General features: G+C 35.0%; 1 protein-coding gene across 2 annotated transcripts in view; it reads left to right on the forward strand.

Moving 5' to 3' along the window:
* TTBK2 (tau tubulin kinase 2) overlaps positions 1 to 22,524 on the forward strand; it is a 71,646-nt gene that overhangs the window by 7,057 nt on the left and 42,065 nt on the right. For both annotated transcript variants that reach the window (XM_032228931.1, XM_032228939.1), the window contains exons 2-3: positions 4,414 to 4,570; positions 12,013 to 12,160. In XM_032228931.1, coding sequence (XP_032084822.1) covers positions 12,058 to 12,160 — 103 coding nt within the window. In that variant the 5' untranslated portion in view covers positions 4,414 to 4,570; positions 12,013 to 12,057. The remainder of the gene's footprint in view (positions 1 to 4,413; positions 4,571 to 12,012; positions 12,161 to 22,524) is intronic.

Below are 22,524 nucleotides of genomic sequence, written 5' to 3' on the forward strand. Positions count from 1 at the left end.
TAATGTCTAGATGCCTTTTTTGTAACTATGTTTCAATCATTATATATTCATGGTTTTAATTGCATCTGTTTTCTGATAACTGTAGACTTGCTAACTCTCCTGAGTCAAAATAACATTCTTTGGTTTGTTACACAGTAGCAGATGCCAAATGTCTGAATATGGAATAGAACAGTGTTTCTCAACCTTGGAGTTGAGGTCCAGACATCTTCAAGTTGCCAAGGTTGAGAAACACTAGAATAGAAAGTTATTGAAGTACTGCGACCTGCATTGCTGACTTTGTATGAGCTCAACTCAAAGACACTTTACAGTACTTTATAAACCACACTTAAGTATAATATGGTTTTTTTAATTGTAGGAAAGACTGTAGGATGATTATTGATATGAATTGATAATAGTCCTGAAGAAAGCTTATTGAGGCTTGCAGAATTTTAGAAAAAATGAATTTGTGTCAGTATGGTATTTTTTCTTTCCAAGTTTGGTTGTGTTTATGAATGAGAATCACTGAAAGATTCTGTCAGAAACTGAAGTTGTTTTAATAGATTTTAAAATATTGTTAATTGCTACAGTAATATATTTAAGGATTACCTATATTTTTAAAATATATGCTGTATTGTTACACTCCTTCATTTGAAAAGGAAGTGGGCCTGATAGCTGTAATATATGATTGGTTTAGATTGTAAATTAGTATCTTTGTTTATTTAAACAGGGGTTTGTTCTATTTCCAGAGACAATTGCTTTTAAATTTGCGTTTTCCTGAAGTACTGAAGTATACTATTCCTTTGATTAGGAGCAAAAAATATTCAAGTTAGTATGAAAGCCAGAAACAGATAACTCGGACAGTGTAAGATGAAAAGTATGTAAAAAAAAAGTTTTTCAGATGGTAAAATCTCACTAGAATAGGGGCATGGGTTTTCAATGGACAAAGCTTCCTTTGAACTCTATTCAAAGCTATGGGTGGTTCTCAAAAGAGAATTATTTCTGCCACTTGTATGTTTCATTTATGGAATTTTAGGGGGATTCAGATGTTGTCATCTGCTATTGTAATTTGCTTCTTTCATCTTTTCATAGAAAACGATTAAGGTGGAGGGGGGAAAACTCTTACAAAGTTTTTTTGTGAATGTACCATGGAAGAGCCTTTTCTATGTTCTTATCAATTGTATTTGAAATGTCTATAGAATGTATAGTGTCTTTCCCATTGTTTTGAATGAAAAAATGTGCTCATTTGGAAAGAATAAAGATTTCAAAGATATAAGTATCTGCATTAAGGGGGTATGTTTTGCATTTGTGCTGCACAGTGAAGTCTGATTCCTTGCATAAAATTTGGCTCATCAGGAATTAAAATAGCATTCACATGCTCTTTTTACCTAAGGGTTTATCTCAGCAGGTTATGCAAACATTGTTACAACTATCCTTATGTAATTAAGTATGTCTGATCATGGCTAGATTTGCATTTCCCCCATAATGTGAATGTTCTGTATAGTTGCAACAATTCTAATGTACTAAGTGCTAAATACAGAATCTTTGCATTTAAAGAGATCTGAAAATATACTTTCTACCTAATTATTGATTATTCTAATTTAATTTTTAATTTTTAATTTAATATTTTATATATTTCACAGTAAACTACTATGAGACAAATATACATTTTAATAAAAATATAAACAACATGGAAGTTGTTAATATATAAACTCTACTTAGCTGCAGTAGCTATATCAGTATACAGAAGCAAAGTTATGACCCGAGCTATTTTCAAACTCTGTTTGACAGGAATTAACTAATTCTTGATTAGTTTTGTACTTAACATATTTTCAGGTTTTGCATGCATTGGTAATAGGGTTTTTTTTGCCACAGAAATTCATTTCTGCAGGAAAAGATCAGAAAGACAGGTAGACTTAGAATGCTTATTTTCGTGGTAACAAATAAGTGGCATGATGTCTGGACTGAATCAGTGTCTTGCCTAATTTCATCAAATGAATTATTAAGTTAGGCTTTAATAAGAGACTCGCTATACCTTGGAATCTTAGTCATGCTTCATTACTGCTTTGTTCTCTCTGTAGCTGCACATTACGATATGTATGTTGTGCTCTTTCAATTTTTGGCAGTTCCTTAGTAGGATTTTTTTTTATTTTTGGGGAACACTGAGTATTTGTGTACGTTAACTCTTTGAACAACTGCAACAGAAACATTTCTATCTAAACTATCATTAATAGGTTTTGTACAATTCAGTAGGGATAGCCAATCTGAGTTACAAGAGATTGTTATTAGATGTCAAGAAAAAGATACAGGCAGCTCTTTGCTATTTTCTAGCAGTTGTCTGGATTTTTTTCAGCTCAAAAAGGATGTTCTGGTATTTATTTATTAATTAAATTGATATGCTTACTCAGAAGTGACCAATCTGATTATAGCTCTAAGTCAATGGCACTTTGTTCAAGATTGGCTAATGTATGTTTGTAGCCTTTTAGGATGCACATGAGAAGCCATAGGATTTTAATTTTTCATATATTTGCCTAACACCAGGAAAACTGGGAACTATCAGGTATAATTAAAGGGACCAAACTGGATGGGGGGAAAAAGAAGCTTAAGACAATATGAAAGAATGGGAATCCAGGTGGAAGTTTCTATTTTGAGTATGCTGCAATGAAGAACTACATTTGAAATGCAGTGGTGTACTTAGAAGAACTCAGCAACCTAGAGTAAACTCTTTTTGAGAAGGATAATGTAATGGCCCAACTAGTCTTCCAAGAGGAACTGAGCTCAGCTCTTTTGTAAAGAAGGCTTTGAGTGCTATGGATGTGTGCTGAACTCCTTCAAGGAAGTAGAACCTCTAGGCTGGAATACTGCAATGTGCTCTACATGGGGCTGCCCTTGAAGAGTATTCGGCGACTTCAGCTAGTCCAGAATGCGGCCGCGCGAGCGATTGTGGGTGCACCTCGTTTCACCCACATAACACCTATCCTCCGCGAGCTGCACTGGCTACCTGTTGATCTCCGGATACGCTTCAAGGTGCTAGTTGTCACCTATAAAGCCCTTCATGATATTGGATCTGGGTACTTGAGAGACCGCCTACTGCCAATTACCTCCACTCGACCAATTAGATCCCACAGGTTAGGCCTCCTCCGAGTTCCATCAGCCAGTCAATGTCAACTGGCAACTACGCGGAGGAGAGCCTTCTCGGTGGCAGCTCCGACCCTATGGAACGAACTCCCCGTGGAGATTCGTACCCTCACCACCCTCCAGACCTTCCGCATAGCACTTAAAACCTGGCTGTCCTGACAGGCCTGGGGCTAAAGACCTTCACCGTACCCGAATTGTATGAATGTTGTGCTTTTAATGATGTATTGTCCTATATGTAACTCGGTTTGTCTCCCCCTCCCCTTGAATTGTGAGCCGCCCTGAGTCCCCTTGGGGAAAGGGCGGCATACAAATATTAATAAATACAAATAATAAATACAAAATACAAATAGAAGGATTGTAGAGCTGAAGCGATTTTCTCTGTATTTAAGATGACATAGTTGGTTTGGAATTTCGATGCTGATGTCATGGAAAAATGACTCTTGGTGTTTGAAGGTCTTGACCGTTCTGTTTAGCCACCAGATATGTGTGGATTAGGTCTCTTGTCAAATACCATGACCTTGGTTTTTGAGCAGTTAATTTCTAGCAGCTCTCCTTGATAGTACTCGGCAAGTGTATAAATAAAGTGTTCACTTTGGGCCAATGTGCCTGTTTTGATAGATGGAGAGATTGATTGTTCAATTTGTTTCTGAATGGAATAAAAAGGGGAACTAGAGTGCACCTTTGTTTCATACCTCGTTTGGCTTACCATCTTGTAAATTTGCATAGCAAAACTTTCCTTTGTATTTGCTTTGTTGCCCTATTCTATATTTGTTGTGTAGTTTTTTAGAAAAAAGAAACAAGCTACTATATAATGTGTTGTGGCAATGAACAAAAAAATTACACAAGAAGCATAATCTGTTATATTTTTAATGTAAAGCAAAGTCATTGTTAAGGTTTCTGCTTGAATATGGAGCTAATACTGAAATACTACAAGTAGTTCAAAAATTGTTGTATTGATGTATATAAAACTGTATTCAGAAACTTCCCGGTGTTTATTTTTTATGAGTTTTCTAAATCTTTCTACAAAATGTTGTGCAAGATTTTATTCTTTTGCAGATTTTTTTTTATTTTAGACATCCTTTAGAATATACAAAGGACAAAAATTGTTAGTTGCATTCATAATCAAATATATTAAGGTATTTTGTTTCTGCAACTTAATTACTATTGAAATTTGCTGTCTATCTTTGTTCAACTTTGTGTAATTGGAAAATAACCTAGTTAAAATAAAATTAAAAACATTTCTTCTTTGGCCATGATTTTATTAGCCTGATTTCATGTACAGCTGTTTTGTTTCTATAGACTCTGCTTAAATGGAAGCCACGTCTGGGAACTTGATGGTCTCTACTGACATAGGCTTTGCATAGCCACTGTACCACCCAGAGATTGCAATGATGGAGGAGGGGAACAGCCGGATATTCTTACTGTGGGGATATTGGTAAAAGAAAGATGGAAAGTGGTAAGTATGTAATAGTTTTACTGATTTTTTTCAGATGTTTGGTTATATAACATTCAATCAAATAAAAAGAAATCAAAATGTTATGTATATAATTTAAGAGAGCAGACATAGCTATAAACTGCAAGATGGGAGAAGACTGTGCATTACATCCTTCTTAAATACGGTATTGAGCAGCATAATAAATAATCAGGTTATGGCTTACCTAATATGGCTGCAAAGAGATAATGAAAATATTATTTTATCAATGCTTTTCAGGAATGGATTCATATATGTTACAGCTGGTTAGGTGCTTTAACCGTCAGTGTTGTGCCCCCGCTCTTTTCCTGGGTTCTTGTGTAGTTGAAAACTTCACTGTTCCTTTTTCTGTCATTCTTACATGATATTTTAAAAATGTTCTGTATAATAATAGTTCTGCCTTTATTAGACTAGTAGGATACAATTTTGTAAACATTCTTTGCTAGTCCAAGTTAACCTCTTTTCCCTTTTTATGTTTGGAATTAGCTGTCTAAACACAATCTCCTTGATGTCTGCAGAGGTTTCTTTGGTTTTTTTTAGTTAATGTACACATAATCCCCCCCCTCCTCTTTGTTTCTTTCACATGCATACACACTCATTCATAGGAGGAAGCTGAAAAATCCAGCAGGGGATAAATGAGTGGAGAGAAGGCCAGTAGGAGGAACATGTATTTGATTGAATGGATCTGTGTGTGTCTGAGTGAGACAGGATATAAGGAAAAGATGCAATATGTATTTTTGAGAGAAAATGATGGCTGCTTGTGGTCCTGCTTGGGTAAGAGTTTTTTTTTAGTGTATAATGGAAAATTATTTTAAATGTATGTACACAATAGGATATTCTCTTTTAGAGTAAGTAGTGTTATATATAAAGATTAGAAAAGAAGTAAGAAATTATAAATCAAATAGGTTAAAAAAGATATAGTGTATAGGTAAATCTAGTTTATACCAACTTTTTATCTGTCTATTTTTAACTCTACCATTTCCACACAAGATTTCCTGTGCTATTTCTCTTTTATTTTAGTGTTTTGTGGTATAATAAGACATGAGAATAGAGTGGCATATCCAGAACAACCCAACAGAATTTTTCTGCACTAGTCAGGAGGCAGAGAGGAATGAGAAATACCTGCCAAAAGAATATTTTAGCAATTAGCAATGACACAGCTAAAGCATATTCAATAAAATGCAGTATCTTTTCAGAACTACTAGATCCTACACATATTCATCAAATGATAATTACTTATTCTTAGTGTAAATTAATAAGTTTCAGAACGGCAAGTCATCATCAGTAAAGAGTCTAGGGAGGACAAATGGCTGAAGATACAATAGCTGTTGGAAAGGACAAAAAAGCCAAAAGATAATGATATGTATCTTAGTTATATTCAGTCTGAGGTAATGGGAAGACATCCAGCATAAAACAATTACAAGACAGTCTGTCATGGCTGACTATACATTGTTATCAACGGTCCAAAAATTGATAGACTGAATATAACCAGTGGTGGGTTATGACTGGTACGCCCCGGTACCGCATGCATGTACTGGTGCCTGCCGGAACACCAGGTACTGTTCCGGTACAGTGCTTCGAAAGGCCCGCTCTCCTTACTGGTATTTGAAGTTTTCGGGGCTTCCGCGCATGCACACGGAGCATACAGCGCTTGCGTGACGCTCCGCCAAGCAGCTGGAGCATCACAGAGCGTCATGGGTGGTAAGTATGCAAGCATGCACTGCACACATTCATGTGGTAGACGCCCGGCCCCGTTACACTGTACCAGTTGCACCGGGATCCAGAACCCACCACTGGTATAAACATCATAATAATTATAATAAAAGACTGAATATGAATCCGAATACTCAATACACAAGGGAAAAGTATGAGGGATAAACAAAATAAGTTCTAGGATTGATCTCTGAGGGATAAATGTAATAAGGAGAAATTCCCAAGGCTAAAAATCTAATATGCAACATTGCAAACAACGAGAAGGAAGGGGGAAAAACCAATAAAGTACCCTCAGTGTTATCCAGGTTCATAATGTTGATAGCTGTTTCTAAATGGTCAAATGTATTAAATACTGCTGTCAGTTAAAAAAAAGTCTGGTACCAAGGTAAAGGACATTTTGGGCACCAAAATATCTTTCTGAATTAAGAATGTGCTATCTCAATTGAATGGCCTGCTTGATGTCTTGCTTGATGCATTGAGAAGGCCGTTAGAATACAAGTGAAGAATTTATGTGGGAAGGGAACTCTTCCAAAGATACCCCAAAGGTGCTTTTTCTGGAGACAACTGGATTTCCTTGTTTTTTTTTTGAAGACGTGGGTCACCTAAGTAGTATTCCTGGTTTCCTGTAGTCTGCATTTTTTTTCCTGGAAATCCATTCCTACTCCCACACATTCAAGGGTGTTCATCATAATATCCAATATATATATTTAACATATATTGCATATCCAGCCCAAAATCTGTATAGCTAAAAATCTGTAGAGATTCTCAGTCATCCAGGTCATGGTTGTCCCAAAGGTACTTTTTCATGAGGCAACTGGGCTTTCTTGTTTTTCTTTGAAGATGTTTCACTTCTCATCCTTCTTCTGCTCTGAAGAAATATTTCTTGGTGGAGAAATATCTGTTTCCTGTATCAATAGAGTACATAACAGGATTGCTGAGCACTACAGCCAAATGGACAAATTTTCAGTACTTGTCTCACAGGCGAATGAATGCTACATCTAGAGAGTTTTATAAGTTTACAGCAAGATGGGATTCTCCCTTAGCACCAGCAATCTGATAGCAACAGCAACCTGATAGCAGCAGATGGTAATAGACAAGTGATTTGCTTTCCCCCTTAATTTAAAGGTCTCAGAGTAGAGAATATTTTATTTTTTAAAATTTTATTAAAGTTTACTATGGTATAAAATGCAAATGGGAATAAAGATTTTAAAAAGGAGAAAGGAATGCAAGGTAGAAAGAAAAAAAAAGCAATGACTTCTGACTCTTTGGTGTAGAATACAAAGTACAGTTGCAAGTTCAGCTTTTTGCTTTATATTTCTAGTAGATATAAGAATACAAATAGATACATTTCTATAACTGCAAAGTAAATTAGTCATCAAAAATCAGAGTTTCATCTCTTTTCTGTTTTGAGCATAAAGTCCAGAAGCAGTTTCCATGTGGAAACAAAACTGGATAAAGTTCTTCTCTTTAATTAAACAGATAGCTTTGCCCATCTCCATCAATTTCATCACTTTTCCCATCCATTCTTCCACTTGGGGATTGTTACTGTCTACATATATAATAACAAACTTCCAAATTTTTCATATTCTTTATCCAATAGCCCTAAAAGGAAAAGTTAATGTTTCATTTTTTTTTAGTTGTTTTAAGAATCTTCGGAATTAACATGAAAAATCTGACCCCAATATATCTTTGCTTTGTCATAAGATAAAAAGTGTCTTCTTTACATTTACAACAAATATTTGAGACATCTTTATACCTCAAATAAAATAAATTTAATAATAAGTACATTTACACATTTTTCTTAATATTTTATATTTAGTCAATCAGATGGAATAATTTTAATCTGTTAATGAATTAAAGTGTTTTAATTAAAATTTTACCTATAGTTTTCATTAATTATTTTATTTTAATGCTGTTGTTTCTTCTAAAACAAGTCCAGAGGTATTACATGTTCTTGAAAGTAATAGACAACATTTTAGAAAAGATATTCTTGTTTCTGTGGTATGAAAGCTGTTTCTAGAATTATAGCTTTTGCAATGGGTGCCTGTTATTTAACAATCAAGAAAAATAATACAATACAATAATACAATAGCAGAGTTGGAAGTGACCTTGGAGGTCTTCTAGTCCAACCCCCTTCCTAGGCAGGAAACCCTATACTGTTTCAGACAAATGGCTATCCAACATCTTCTTAAAGACTTCCAGTGTTGGGGCATTCACAACTTCTGGAGGCAAGCTGTTCCACTGATTAATTGTCCTGTCAAGAAATTTCTCCCCAGTTCTAAGTTGCTTCTCTCCTTGATTAGTTTCCAGCCATTGCTTCTTGTTTTACCTTCAGGTGCCTTGGAGAATAGTTTGATTCCCTCTTCTTTGTGGCAACCCCTGAGATATTGGAAACTGTTATCATGTTTCCACTAGTCATTCTTTTCATTAAACTAGACATAACCAGTTCCTGCAACCATTCTTCATATGTTTTAGTCTTCAGTCCCCTAATCATCTTTGTTGCTCTTCTCTGCACTCTTTCTAGAGTCTCCACATCTTTTCTACATCATAGCAACCAAAACTGAATGCGTATTCCAAGTGTGGCCTTACCAAGGCATTATAAAGTGGTATTAACACTTCACGTGATCTTGATTCTATCCCTCTGTTTATGTAGCCTAGAACTTTGTTGGCTTTTTGGCAGCTGGTGCACACTGCTGGCTCATATTAAATGGTTGTCCACTAGGACTCCAAGATCTCTCTCACAGTTACTACTATTGAGCAGGTACCACCTATACTGTACGTGTGCATTTTGTTTTTCTTGCCTAAATTTCATTTTATTAGATAGTGCCCAATGTTCAAGTTTGTCAAGATCCTTCTGTATCTTAAGCCTATCTTCTGGAGTGTTGGCTATTCCTGCCAGCTTGGTGTCATCTGCAAATTTCCCATTTATTCCCTCATCCAAATTATTGATGAAGATGTTGAAGAGTACTCTGCCTAAAACAGAGCCTTGGGTTTCTCCACTGCATACTTCCCTTCATGTAGATGCAGTTCCATTGAGGACTACACGTTGAGTGCGGTTGGTCAGCCAGTTACAATCCATCTGATGGTGATGCTATCTAACCCACATTTTTCTACTTTATCTAGTAGTAGGTTATGGTCTACTTAAATGGCTTACTGAAGTCCAAGTAAATTATATCGACGGCATTTCTCTGGTCCACTAATTTTGTCAATAAGATTAGTCTGGCATGATCTATTTTGACAAACCCATGTTTGCTTTTGGCTATTACTTTGTTTACTTCTGGGTGTTTGCTAATTCGTTGCTTGATTATCTTTTCCAGAATCTTTCCTAGTATTGAGGTCAGGTTGATAGGTTTGTAGTTTCCTGGATCTATTGTTTTTCCTTTTTTGAAGATGGGAACCACATCAGCTCTTTTCCAGTCCTCTGGCAGTTCCCCGGTGCTCCAGGATCTCTGAAAGATATAGTTCAGTGGTTCTGAGATCTTGTCTGCCAATTCCTTCAGAAACCTGGGGTGTAATCCATCCAATCCTGGTGATTTGAACTCATCGAGGGTAGACAGGTGTACACTTACCATTTTCTTCCCTATTTCAACTTGTGTTCCTAATCTGATTTTTGTGTTTTTGATAGGTTTGACTGTTTTATCCCTTTGTGTAAAGACAGATGCAAAAAATGAGTTAAATAGTTCTGCTTTCTCCCTGTTGCTTGTCACCTTCTTGCCACTTTCTCCCAGCAATGGACCAATTGTTTCCTTAACTTTTTTCTTGTTTTTAACATTTTGGAAGAAGCTTTTTTGTTATTTTTTACTTTTGTGGCAAGCCTTTCTTCATTGTGAGCCTTAGCTTTCCTCACTTCATCTTTACAGGCTCGGGCTATTTGCTGATATTCTGCCTTAGTTATTTCCCCCTCTTTCCACTTTTTATACTTATCTTTTTGTCTTTCGATTTGTTAGAGAGTTTTTTATGCAACCATGCTGGTTTCTTTGGGGAGCTGTTATTTTTCTTCTTCATTGGTATTGTGCTAGACTGGGCTTTTGTAATCTCATTTTTCAAAATTTCCCAAGCTTCTTGAGTTGTTTTCCCCTTGAGGATTCTCATCCATGAAATTCTTCCCAAGCTCTCTCTAAGTTTATTGAAATTAGCTCTCCTAAAGTCCAAGACTCTAGTTTGACTTTGTTCTACTTGTTTTTGCATAATGTTAAATTCCAATATTGCATGGTTACTTACCCCCAGGGTTCCCATGGCTTCGACACCTTCTATCATTTCCTCTCCATTAATGATAATTTAGTCCAATATGGCTGTTCCCCTTGTTCCCTTCTCTACTTTTTGGGAAACAAAGTTGTCTGCTAGGTTTGTTAGGAACCTGTTGGATCTTCCACTTGGTGCAGAGTTTGTTTCCCAGTTGATGTCAGGGTAGTTAAAATGCCCCATTACTATTGTAGTATACTTCCTACATACCTTAGTTAGCTGACTAGCAAAAAGTTCATCTACTTCCTCTGCTTGGTTGCCTGGCCTGTATATTCCTATGGCAGTGTTATTTCCCCCCAACCTTTAATATTGATCCAAATGAATTCAAGATAATTCTCATCATTATTGTGCTCTATTTCTGTAGAGATGTAGTTATTTCATATATATAGTGCAACTCCACCTCTTTTATTTGGTCTATTTCTTTTAAATAATTTGAATCCTTCTAGCTGTATATTCCATTTGTGGGTTTCATCCCACCAAGTTTCTGTAATGGCAACAATATCATATCTGCCCTCATTTACTTGAATTTCTAATTCATCCTGTTTATTTCTCATACTCTGTGCATTGGTGTATAGACATTTGAGTCCCATTTTGATTGACCCTGTGTTTACTGTTTACATAACCTGTGTTATGCCTGACTGCCCCTATTTTCTTGCCACTTGTATGATTCATGCACATGGTGTGACACTCACTATTAAATGCTTGGTTTTGCTTGATAGCAGGAGTGATAATCTTACCCACACAAACATCTATATTACATGCACTGATAACCCTATGAATTTTAGATTGCTGGAGACAGAAATATTCTGTATCAATTAATTCTCTGTCCCCGTTGTTCAGTTTAAATGTTTATCCAGAAAATCTGTGAATTTAATGCCAGGTAACTCAGTCCCTTTCTTGGCAAACCATCTCTTTTGTACAGTTTTTCATTGGACCAGCTGCAGACATCATGACTAATAAAACCAAAGCCTTCCCTTTTACACCACTCCTTTAGCCACACATTAAACTGCTACACACTGGCCCTTCCCTTTTTTGTTTTGCATTTGATTAAATCTACATATGAAACATATTTCCAATTAAAATCTTATATAATTGGCTAAGATTTATTTTAAATGGATGATAATCCTATTTTAGTACATTTTTCTAACAGTCTTATACTTTGCATGATTCTAGCTTTGTAACTGATGGGGAACATGAACATTCTGGATGTTAATATCTTGATTGTAATAGTACTATCGTGGCGTTTTTTAATTTTCTGAAACAATTGCTCATATACAGCCAACAATGTTATTTTAGAATTTCTATTATTTTGCCTAATTTATTTCTCGGTGATAATAAAAATAAGTGCACATAATATAACAGTACAGTTTAAATATGTTTAGTAATTAGACAATATTCAAAGTTTATATTAGGTAACACAAAAACTGTAATTTTAAAATAATGCACTAGATTTATAGTCTTATTTATTACAGATAAAGAAGATTGGAGGTGGAGGATTTGGAGAAATTTACGATGCAATGGACATACTTACTCGAGAGAACGTTGCACTGAAGGTCGAGTCAGCGCAGCAGCCAAAGCAAGTTCTGAAAATGGAAGTAGCTGTGTTGAAAAAACTGCAAGGTAAGATGAACAAAGATCCATATACTGTGGTTGCTAAGCCTCTGACACACGTTGCTAATGTATAGCAATTGTTCTATTGTTTTGAAAATCAAAACGGTGGGACAACCTTGAAATATAAGGAAAAGGTCTGAGTATGAATAAAATATTCATTGATCACGTGGCAGCCAAATTTAACAAATAAACAGCATTTCTGAATGCAATTCTGTGTTATCAGAAAGCTTATTGAGTTCAGTAAGGCTTCATTATACATCAGTATGTTAATGATTGTAACTTTAGTCACATATAGAGATTAAAAATAAGAACATTAAATTTACATTGACTCTAATAATGACTTAAATATCTTAGTTTATATGCATGAATGAAAAATGGCAACATTCATGTTTTTAAGTCTTTATAGTTAGGAATTGTGAATGCAGAATGTGCTTATTTTGAGTTTTGAAGATAACTTCAAATAGGAGGTTAATAGGAAACTAGGTGTTGTTTAAAATCTTGGAAAAACAAATGTATTCTTGCTTACTCTTATTATCCACAGACTTCCTTTCAGCTGCTCTCCCCCCCCCCCCAATCATGATAGGCTCCACTTTATGTCACATTTCCATTAAAAATCAGTTAGTGGGAACACAGGGAACCTCTTATACTTTGCTTTTCTATCTACTTTTAATATGGAAATAGTTTTAGCATTTGTCAGGACTTAGAAACTAGCTCAAACCTTGTTAATTCTTGGATGGAAGACCTGCATGAAATAATATAGCTGTAGGTTTGATGAGAGACGCCAAATGTCAAACCAAACAACATAGACCTGTCCATGAATAGTCAAGTTTGATGGATGTTTTAGCTTTATATTGTAAATATCTTTTACTGTATTTATAGCCGGTTATTTATTTTTTATGCAAGTGAGAAAGACAGACAGATTGGCTTTAATGCTGGGTTTGAACATCTTATAACTTGATGTCTTGTGCATACTTTAAGACTTTATGTAAAGAAATAAAATGCTAGTATGAATCTTGAATACATCGCAGCATTTGCTTTCTTATTATGGAAAAAAAAATTCATTTTTAAAATCTTCCATAAATTGATCTGTTCTCTGTTTATGGTTGTTTATTTTAGGAACTTTTTGTATGAGAGAGGGCTGAAAGCTTTTAAGGCTTTAAATTGTGCCAGATTGCTTCTATCATAGAACTGATGACTTTAGGCATGTTGGATATTCCATTACACATTCTTGAAACTGGATGAAGGAAGATGAGAGGATGGACTCATCACTCTCCAGCTGTCCATCTTTTATGATACAAATGCTGTATCTGTAAAAGAGAACTTACAATGTGCTTAGCAACTGGGGAGCCTGGCCAGTAGGGTATGGTCACAAAAATAAGTCTGGCAAGTGTGAGTTTACCTGTCTATTGCTATGTTGAAAAAAAAAATCCAATAAAATGACTATTACAGAAGTGGAAAAAAGAAATCAGAGCCAGAATTATTCTTTCTCAACAAGGCTTTATGGTGTAGTAACAAATTTTGATGCCTGTCCAGCAGATTAATGGTCATGAAAGGATAGAATTGTTTGAATTTTGTTATTGTTTGGATTCTTGTTCTTTAGCTGCTTCTTATTTGTTTTATTGATTTGCTTTTGAATTATTATCTTTTATCTTTCAGTTATATTATGAGTTGCCCAGAGTCATTTGAAGTTGGGTGGCACCTAAATCAAATAAATGTAAATTAAATTAAAATGTTGGTGATATATGTTTACTTTGTAGTGCATTTTGCTCAACATTTACACATTTTATTATAATATTTTTCTATCCTTTCACCACACTTGTTTGCATCTGCTAAATATAGAACTTCGCAAGTTATACCTACGTAATATCAAGCAACTAGATATGAGCTTCAAATTCTTCCTTTAGTTTTCAGTTAGCCTTCTAGATTTAATTGCTTCAAAACATAAGCTATTTGTGTTCCCTTACCCAGAACATTTAGTTCTAATCGTCATATGAATTCTGACTACGATTCATTTTGACTCTTTTTAGGATGTCTCGCTGGTTTTCATCTACAGACATTTAAAGTCACAGGATTAGATTTTGATACAGTGGTAATTCCCTTACTATATCATTATTTGCCAATATTTTGCAGTGTTATGGATAAAAAACAGTGTTGCTTCCAAAACAGTTCTGGTTCATTCAGTGGAATAAGCAAAGTTCATATTCTTCATTGTTGTGTTTGTGCATAATTCATAATCATTCAATGTAAAATATAATTTTTATCATTAATATTTTTTTTATTTTTAATTTAAAACAAATACAACATCCTTCTTTACATGATATAGAAATTGTATCAGTTGGTTACAAAAAGACTTTCGTGCATCTTTTCCACAGTCAACAAACATAATTCATATTTATACATGTCACCATCATCATATCTCCATCTTCATTTGACTATAATTGTTTAAGCGTCCTTCATCATGACATATACCAAAATTTAATGCATAACCACATACTGGTCTTTCAATTACTATTTCTAAAATCCTCCACTAACACTAAATCCTTATGTCCTATTCTAGCTAAACATCCATTATTTAATAACAAAGTTTTCTAATCCAGTTTCCTTATGTTATACCCATATCTATATATATGTTGTTATTCTTATCCCTCTTTTATTTGACTATATCCTGTATCATAACGTTTCCCCCCTAATAATCAAAACTTTAACTGTATCTAACTTGGTTCTTTTTTTATTTCTTAACTTTTATGTATAATCCAAAGGGATTTCTAATCTTCCTTACATGGGTACCATTCCATATTCATATCCAATTATACTCATCATAACACTACACATTGTATACATTAGTAACATTATCAATTATTTATTTAAACTATATCTATTGTCAATAAATTTCACTAAGTTTAACTAGTTTTAAATTATATTTTTCCATCTATCAACCTGTATCTTTCCAATGGCAAAACAGTCTCATATCTTCTGCCATTTGTGGTGCCAGTCCTCTAATCATCTACTTGATCAACTTTGTATGGACTCCTCTTAGCAAGTCCTTGCTTATAGGATCTCTCATGTAATTTTGATGTCCTTCTTCTGTTTCCTTAATCAACTTATCTTTGATTGTCAGTAGTATCAATGCTATTACTAATAAAATTTCTCTCTTTAAATCCATAGATTATTTGGTTTTTTTCTTCTTCTGTATCTTGCTTTCTGGGATAAATTTCCCCTCCATTTAATTCCTCTTTTAGTATTCCATTCTTTCCATTTTCAGAGACAAACCAATCACCATAAATATAAGCAGATTTAATCTCTTTTTTTGTATTTAAATTTTTTATTTTCATTTTCATAACAAACACTCACATGTATATATACATAGCCCATATCATATAGTATTAAATAATAATTACATCAGTTCCTCTTGTCAACAATGCCCCTCCCCAAAATAGAAATCGGTTATAGCTCTTCTGCTCTCCATACACCTCTTTCTTCTACCACCCTCCAACTTTCTATCTTCCCTCCATCATCCTTTTCTACTCTACTTCCCCGCCCTTTCTACTGCTCCTCTCTCTACAATCCACTCCTCCTTATCCTTCTCATCTTCCCCCCTTACCCTCTCTTCTATCCTTCTCTTCCCATCTTTCTTCTTCCCCGCTCCTCCTCTCCTTGGTGTATTTCTGCTACATGTCAATATGCTTAGCCTAGCCTATTTTTAAAGAAAAGTAGTAATAATAATAGTAATGAGAATATAAAATAAAGAAAAAAAAGTATACATGTCGAGTCAAATTACATTGAAATCTAACACATCTCATCTAACCTGATATATCCCTCCCCCCACCCTCCCCACAGCCCCCCACAACCTACCCCCCCCGGACTTCCCAGAACCCGTACACAGTATAGATTTTTAACAAACAAAGTCTAAGATATATTGAAGAAAAAGAATAAGAAATTAATAACATCTTTACATTGAACTTAGCTCCTCCTTGCTAAACTAACTTTAAACAATTTAAATCATTCCTGATCTTAAGCATAGGCTATCTGGAATTTCTTAGTCCCGTATTTATTTTGTATATAATCAATCCATTTTTTCCAGTCTTGTTTATATCTCTCATTTGAGTGGTCTTTAAGATATGCAGATATTTTAGCCATCTCGGCTAAATTTGTGACTTTCAATGTCCATTCTTGAATTGTAGGCAAGTCTTCCTTCTTCCAATATTGCGCCACCAACTTGCTGCCATTATTAAGTGTAAAATCAAGTTAATCTCTACCGCTGTACAGTCAGTAATTATACCTAACAAAAATAACTGAGGAGTAAACTTCATCCTTTTTTAAAGAATATTTTGCATAATCCACCATATTTTTATCCAAAATGCCTTAAGCTTTTGGCAAGTCCACCATATATGGAAATATGTAGCATCGAGAGAACCACATCTCCAACATTTGGGTTGTAAATTCGAGTACATAGAAGCCAACTTTTTAGGATCTAAATGCCATCTATAGAACATCTTGTAAAAATTTTCTCTCAGCTTTTGGGCTTGTGTAAATTTCACATTTCTTACCCAAATTCTTTCCCATGTATCCAACATTATTGGTTCTTCAATATTTTGAGCCCACTTTATCATGCAATCTTTAACTAGTTCTGTTTCGGAATCCATCTGTACTAATACATTGTATATCCTCTTTATATGCATTAAACTTTGATCTCTTATTTGTTTAAATAGATTATCCTCGACTTGCATGAAACCAATTTTTTATCTGTTTTCCACCTGGCCTGTAACTGCCCATACTGGAACCATGTTTGAATTACCTTTTCCTCTTGTAATATATAGGGTTTTAGTTGTAATATACCCCTTTCTAGGGTAAGAAGCTGTCTGTAAGTAATTCTATCCTGTTTTTGTGCTATGTTCATATTTTCTATTGCGTGTCTAGGAATTGCCCACATGGGTATCTTGTCATTTAATTTGTATTGATATTTTTTCCAAACCCGCAATAAAGCATTCCTTAAAATATGACTTTTAAATTTTTTGTCGACTTTTTTGTTGTATAACAGGTAAGCATGCCAGCCATATACCAAATCAATGTCCCTCGATATTAAGTATCCTATCATTAGTTAAATCAATCCAATCACTGATTACAGATAATACTACTGCATCATAATATAATTTTAGGTTGGGTAATTTCAAACCTCCCCTCTCACGCATATCTTGCATTATTTTTAACTTTACTCTCGACTTCTTTCCTGCCCATACAAATTTATTAATAGCCTTCTGCCATTCTAACAGATTCGCATCTTTTTAAGTATAGGTAACATTTGGAAAAGAAATAAAAATTTAGGTAAGATATTCATTTTCACTGCTGCTATTCTTTCCAACAAAGATAGCTGCAACTTGTCTCATTTTTTCATCTCCGTCTGTATACTATGCCAAAGTGGTTCATAATTATACTTATATAATTTCCCATTTGAGGTTGAAATATTAACTCCCAAATATTTGACCTTTTTAACTGTTTCACATCCTATCATTCCTCCTAGTTCTTCCTTTTGTTTAGTATTCATATTTATAGCTAGTATTTTTGTTTTCCCTAGATTTATTTTAAAGCCAGACACTTGACCATATTGGTTAATCGTATTCATTAAGATCATACTAGATTCCTGTGGTTGATCCAATATTATAACCAAGTCATCCGCAAAAGCACGCACTCTGTATTCTTGCTGCCTAATCTTAATTCCCTTTAGACTCTCCAGGCCCCGTATTTTGTTCAGCAGTACTTCCAAAGTTAAAATAAACAATAGTGGAGACAAGGAAAAACCCTGTCTTGTACCTTTTCCAATTTGAAAAGAGTCTGTTAAACTTCCATTGACTATAATTTTAGCCGTTTGCTATTGATATATTGCTTTGATTGCTTGTAAAAAACTTTCTCCTATTTGCATTTTTTGCAGTGTTTTCAACAGGAATTGCCAATTAACTCGATCAAAGGCTTTCTCAGCATCCAAAAATGAATGCGGCAGGAATTTGATTGTTCTTTTCTAGTGCATTAATAATCTTACTTTTCATTTGTCTCCCTTGAATAAAGCCTGTTTGATCACTGTGTATCAATTGTTGAATAACCAACATTAACCTATTTGCTAGTATTCTAGTAAAGATTTTATAATCTACATTAACTAATGAGATAGGTCTATAGTTTTTGGGTTGAGTAATATCTTGGTCTTCTTTGGGTATCAGGGATAAAAGCTGTCTTCCAAGATGGGGGGACCTTACCTTCCGTTTGAATCTTATTAAATAATTCCTTAAGAGGTTCTACCATTTCTAACTAGATTTTTAGTAAGCCGCTGTCAAGCCATCTGTGCCTGGTGCCTTCCCTGCCTTTAACTGCTTAATTACCTGTAGAATTTCCCCCGAAGTTATTGGTTGATTCAATTTTTGCCTCTGCTCTTCTTTAACTATGGGTATTTTCTCTTTGTCTAGGTATCTCTCTATATCTAGGCCATTAATTTTATCACCCTTATACAGCTCTATAAAAAATTCTCGGAAGGCCTTTTGAATCTCATCCTGTTGGAACACTTCCTTCCCTCTATAGAACAATTTAGTTATGTTTCGAGAGTTTTGTTTTTTCCTAATCTGATATGCTAACCATCTGCCAGATTTATTTGCATTACAAAAGGTATTATGTTTTGCGTATAACAAACTAGTAGCTGCCTGATCTGAGATCAACATGTTAAATTGGGCCTTTAATATAGTAATTGCATCTTTAATCTTTGTATCTCCTGGATTTAAAGTTAACTCTAGCTCTTCTTCCTGATTTCATCTTCCAGTTCTGTTTGTTTTACCCTTGTTTATGTCTATGTAATCTATTTATGTTTATCAAAACTCCTCTCATATACGCTTTACTTGCATCCCATACAATTTCCTTATTCATATTAAAAACAAGTATTCTGTTAGCAATTTTTTACAATCATTAATATACTTTTCATATCTGAATAAATTTTCATTCAATCTCCAAGACCTTCTTGCTTGTGCCATCCCTCCCAACTCCATCCAAACTGGGTTATGATCTTATAAAACTCTAGCTGAGATCTTTGTCTTCTTCACCCTGGAAAGCAAATCATTAGTAATTAATATAAAATCGATCCTAGAAAAGGATTGATGTCTATCAGAGAAGAAGGTAAAGTCATATTCTTCTGCATTTCTTTCTCGCCAAATATCTCTCAATTCGAAGTTATCCATCATATCGAAAAAGGACTTAGGTAGTTTTGCTCGCATTTGAGTATTTGGGTGGGAGACCTTCTTATCTTTCTTAGTATCCATAACACCGTTCCAGTCGCCCAGTAGTATGCAAGACCTATAATCCCACTGTACTAATTTAGCATGAAGTTTTCTATAAAATCCATCTTGTTGTTGATTAGGAGCATATATTCCCAATATCAATGTCCTTTTCCCTTCCAATACCAGATCTAATGCGATGTATCTTCCGTGGGAATCCGCTTCGATTAGTTCAGCTTTCATGTCTTTTCTTAAGTATATAACTATACCATTTTTCTTTTCCGTAGCAGAAGCTATAAAATGTTGACCAAGTCTTGTATTAATCAATATTTGTGATCAGTTGATCTAATATGAGTTTCTTGCAAGCAAATTATATCATTCTTGAACTGTTGAAGATAGTGGAATATTTTCTTTCTCTTCTGTGGAGAGTTCAATCCGTTGACGTTCCATGTTAGAAGCTTAGTTGTCATCTTTGGTTCCTGAAGCTTTTTTTAGAGCCTCCTGGATAACCTGAAGTTTAACCTTTGGCCTGGCTCCAGTTTTTAAGTAAAGAGGATGGGCAGTTCCCCCTTATGACTTCTCTAATTTATAGTCCTCCTACGATATGACAGACTGGAGGAGTATACATTAATCTAAGTCAAAGCTTGTTCTGTTTCAAATACATTTTCACTCCACACCTATCGGATTTAGATATTCTCATGTCATAATGGATATAACACCTATCCATAAACTAGTTAAGTATGTCACATAAACTTGGTAATTGTATATTTCTCTTAAGGCTAAGTTTTAAACCAGTCTGATAATATTTTTCCTATTTCTTCTTAAATCATATGTTTTGAATTGTTGAGGAGAGGAAGGTTTGGATAAGTATGGGAAAATAAATATTCCCAGAAAAGTTGTTAGACAATATAAGATGATGGCTAAACAGTTTCTTGGTTCAAGAGACTGAGACATTAACATCTCTATAATCTGCCTTATAGAGAATATCATGTTTTTAGGATAAGGAATCTTTCAAAACCCTGTGCTTTCTCAACCTAAAGATGTAGTGCTTCTATTATCTGGGTGTATAAATTCATACAGTAAGTTCTTAAAATAGATTCTACATTTTTCTGTCTATAGAAAAGTGACAAATAGGTTCCAGAGCTTTTTTAACTATAGAATTAAGAGCAAAAAAGAATAAAGCTAAGGGATCATATAGATTGGTCATGAACAAGTGTGGAAAAATAGTTCTTTGGATGAGAGTTAATCTCTTGCAGTGAATTTCTACAGAATTTAGACATTCATTTCTGGAGGGAGCATATTACAGAGAGGAGGAACAGCATTAAAGATTTATTCTTTGACCCACCAGTTGAAATTCTTTAACTGATGGGTCCATAATATACCAGTAGGTAAGATATTCCCCTAAATCACTATCAAAAATAGTTTTTTTCTGGCTCATCAGGTTCTTCCCTGAAAGTTCTCTCAAACGGACCATGATTCAGTTTCCTTTCCTACTATTGCTTTGCAAGGGAAGGTAGCTGGACATGTAGCAAAAAAGATGTAGGAGGAACAAATTGAAAGGTGATATCAGAAACAGTCCTTCTTCCTTTTTGACTTCTATTCATTATTCTGTTTCACTTTTACCTTTGCTGCCCTGTTTTGTAAGTAAAAGCTATTATATCTGTAGCTGACCAACAACAGAGGAATAATTATTATAACTGATACTGAGGGAATGAAAGAGGAATAGCCTGGTTGAACAGTGTCTTCTGGCTCTCCCCATTAGTGTCCACAAACTGTTTGATCTAGTTTCACTTAATTATATGAAGCTAATTTCACTCTTTTCCAGTAGGTCAGGTGTCCCCAACACCTGGGCTGTGGCCCACTACTGGGCCACAGCCTATTTGCAACCAAGCCACACAAGTGGTGGGCTGGCACATACACACGTGCACGCAGCTAGACTCGTGTGAGTGGCAGGCTGATGCACATGTGTGTGCAGCTTGAGTTGTGCAACCGGCGGGCAGACACACATGTACATGGGCAGCTCAACTTGCAGTCAAGCAGTGCCTGCCTGCCTGCCTGCCTGCCTGCCTGCCTGCCTGCCTGCCTGCCTGCCTGCCTGCCTGCCTGCCTGCCTGCCTGCCGCTGACATGGCCTGGTTCCCCTATCCTCCCGCCAGCTGGGCAACCAAACTGCAAAGATTGGGGACCACTGTTTTAGGAAGTCATGCAAAATTCAGTGTTACCTTGCGTATTTTTTTTTGCAAAACTACTGCACTTTAATAATGTGATTTTTCACATACTAAATTTTCAGAGAATTGGGACATCGGGTTCAACATACAAAAAATATCAGCCTCCATGTTCACATTTTGGTTACATGAATAAGTGAATATCCTCAAAATAGGTTTTCGGCAGCCCAGTTTTGGCAGCATATTTTCAGGCTGTTTAGAAGCTGAATGTAGCCACTAACCCGCAGGCTTCATATTATAAGTATGTAATGAGAAAAGAATGGAAAATATTTATCTTGTGCTTTATAGTTAAGTTACACCTAGAGTATCTAAACAGGTCCTCATTGGGTAAATTGCTTCTTTTTCAGTTTTTGTAGCATCTTTGTTAATATATAGTGGTTTGGTGGGGTGGAGGACAGTTAAGAAAGAGATTCAGTGTTCTTGAGTTAATGAATACACAGCAGTAAATATTCATAATGAGAAACCTTTGCATCCTTGAATTTTTTTTCAATATTTGTCTAATTCAAATTGCATTGGAATATAGTTTTCCTCCTACATCTATTTTTTCTAATTGATATCATCACTCTAACAGCTTACATTTATGTTTGTAATAAATGTTTTCATTATGCTGTAAGCAATAATTTTGGAAATAGTATTAGTTGAGAAAATGGCATAGGGAAAAAAAATCTATTCTCAGCAACACCGATACAGAAATGCAAGTGGTCCTCGATTGTTCAATGTTATGACACTTGGAAAGAGTCTATAAAGCACTTCAGAATACAGAGTTGGAAGGAACTTTGGAGGTCTTCCAGTCAAACTTCCTGTTCAGGCAGGAAATCTTATACCATTTTAGACAAATAGTTGTCCAGTCTCTTCTTAAAAACCTCCAGTGTTGAAGCACCCACAATTTCTGGAGGCTGCCA

This window comes from Thamnophis elegans, chromosome 1 (genome assembly GCF_009769535.1).
Source record: "Thamnophis elegans isolate rThaEle1 chromosome 1, rThaEle1.pri, whole genome shotgun sequence".
NCBI lineage: Eukaryota > Metazoa > Chordata > Lepidosauria > Squamata > Colubridae > Thamnophis > Thamnophis elegans.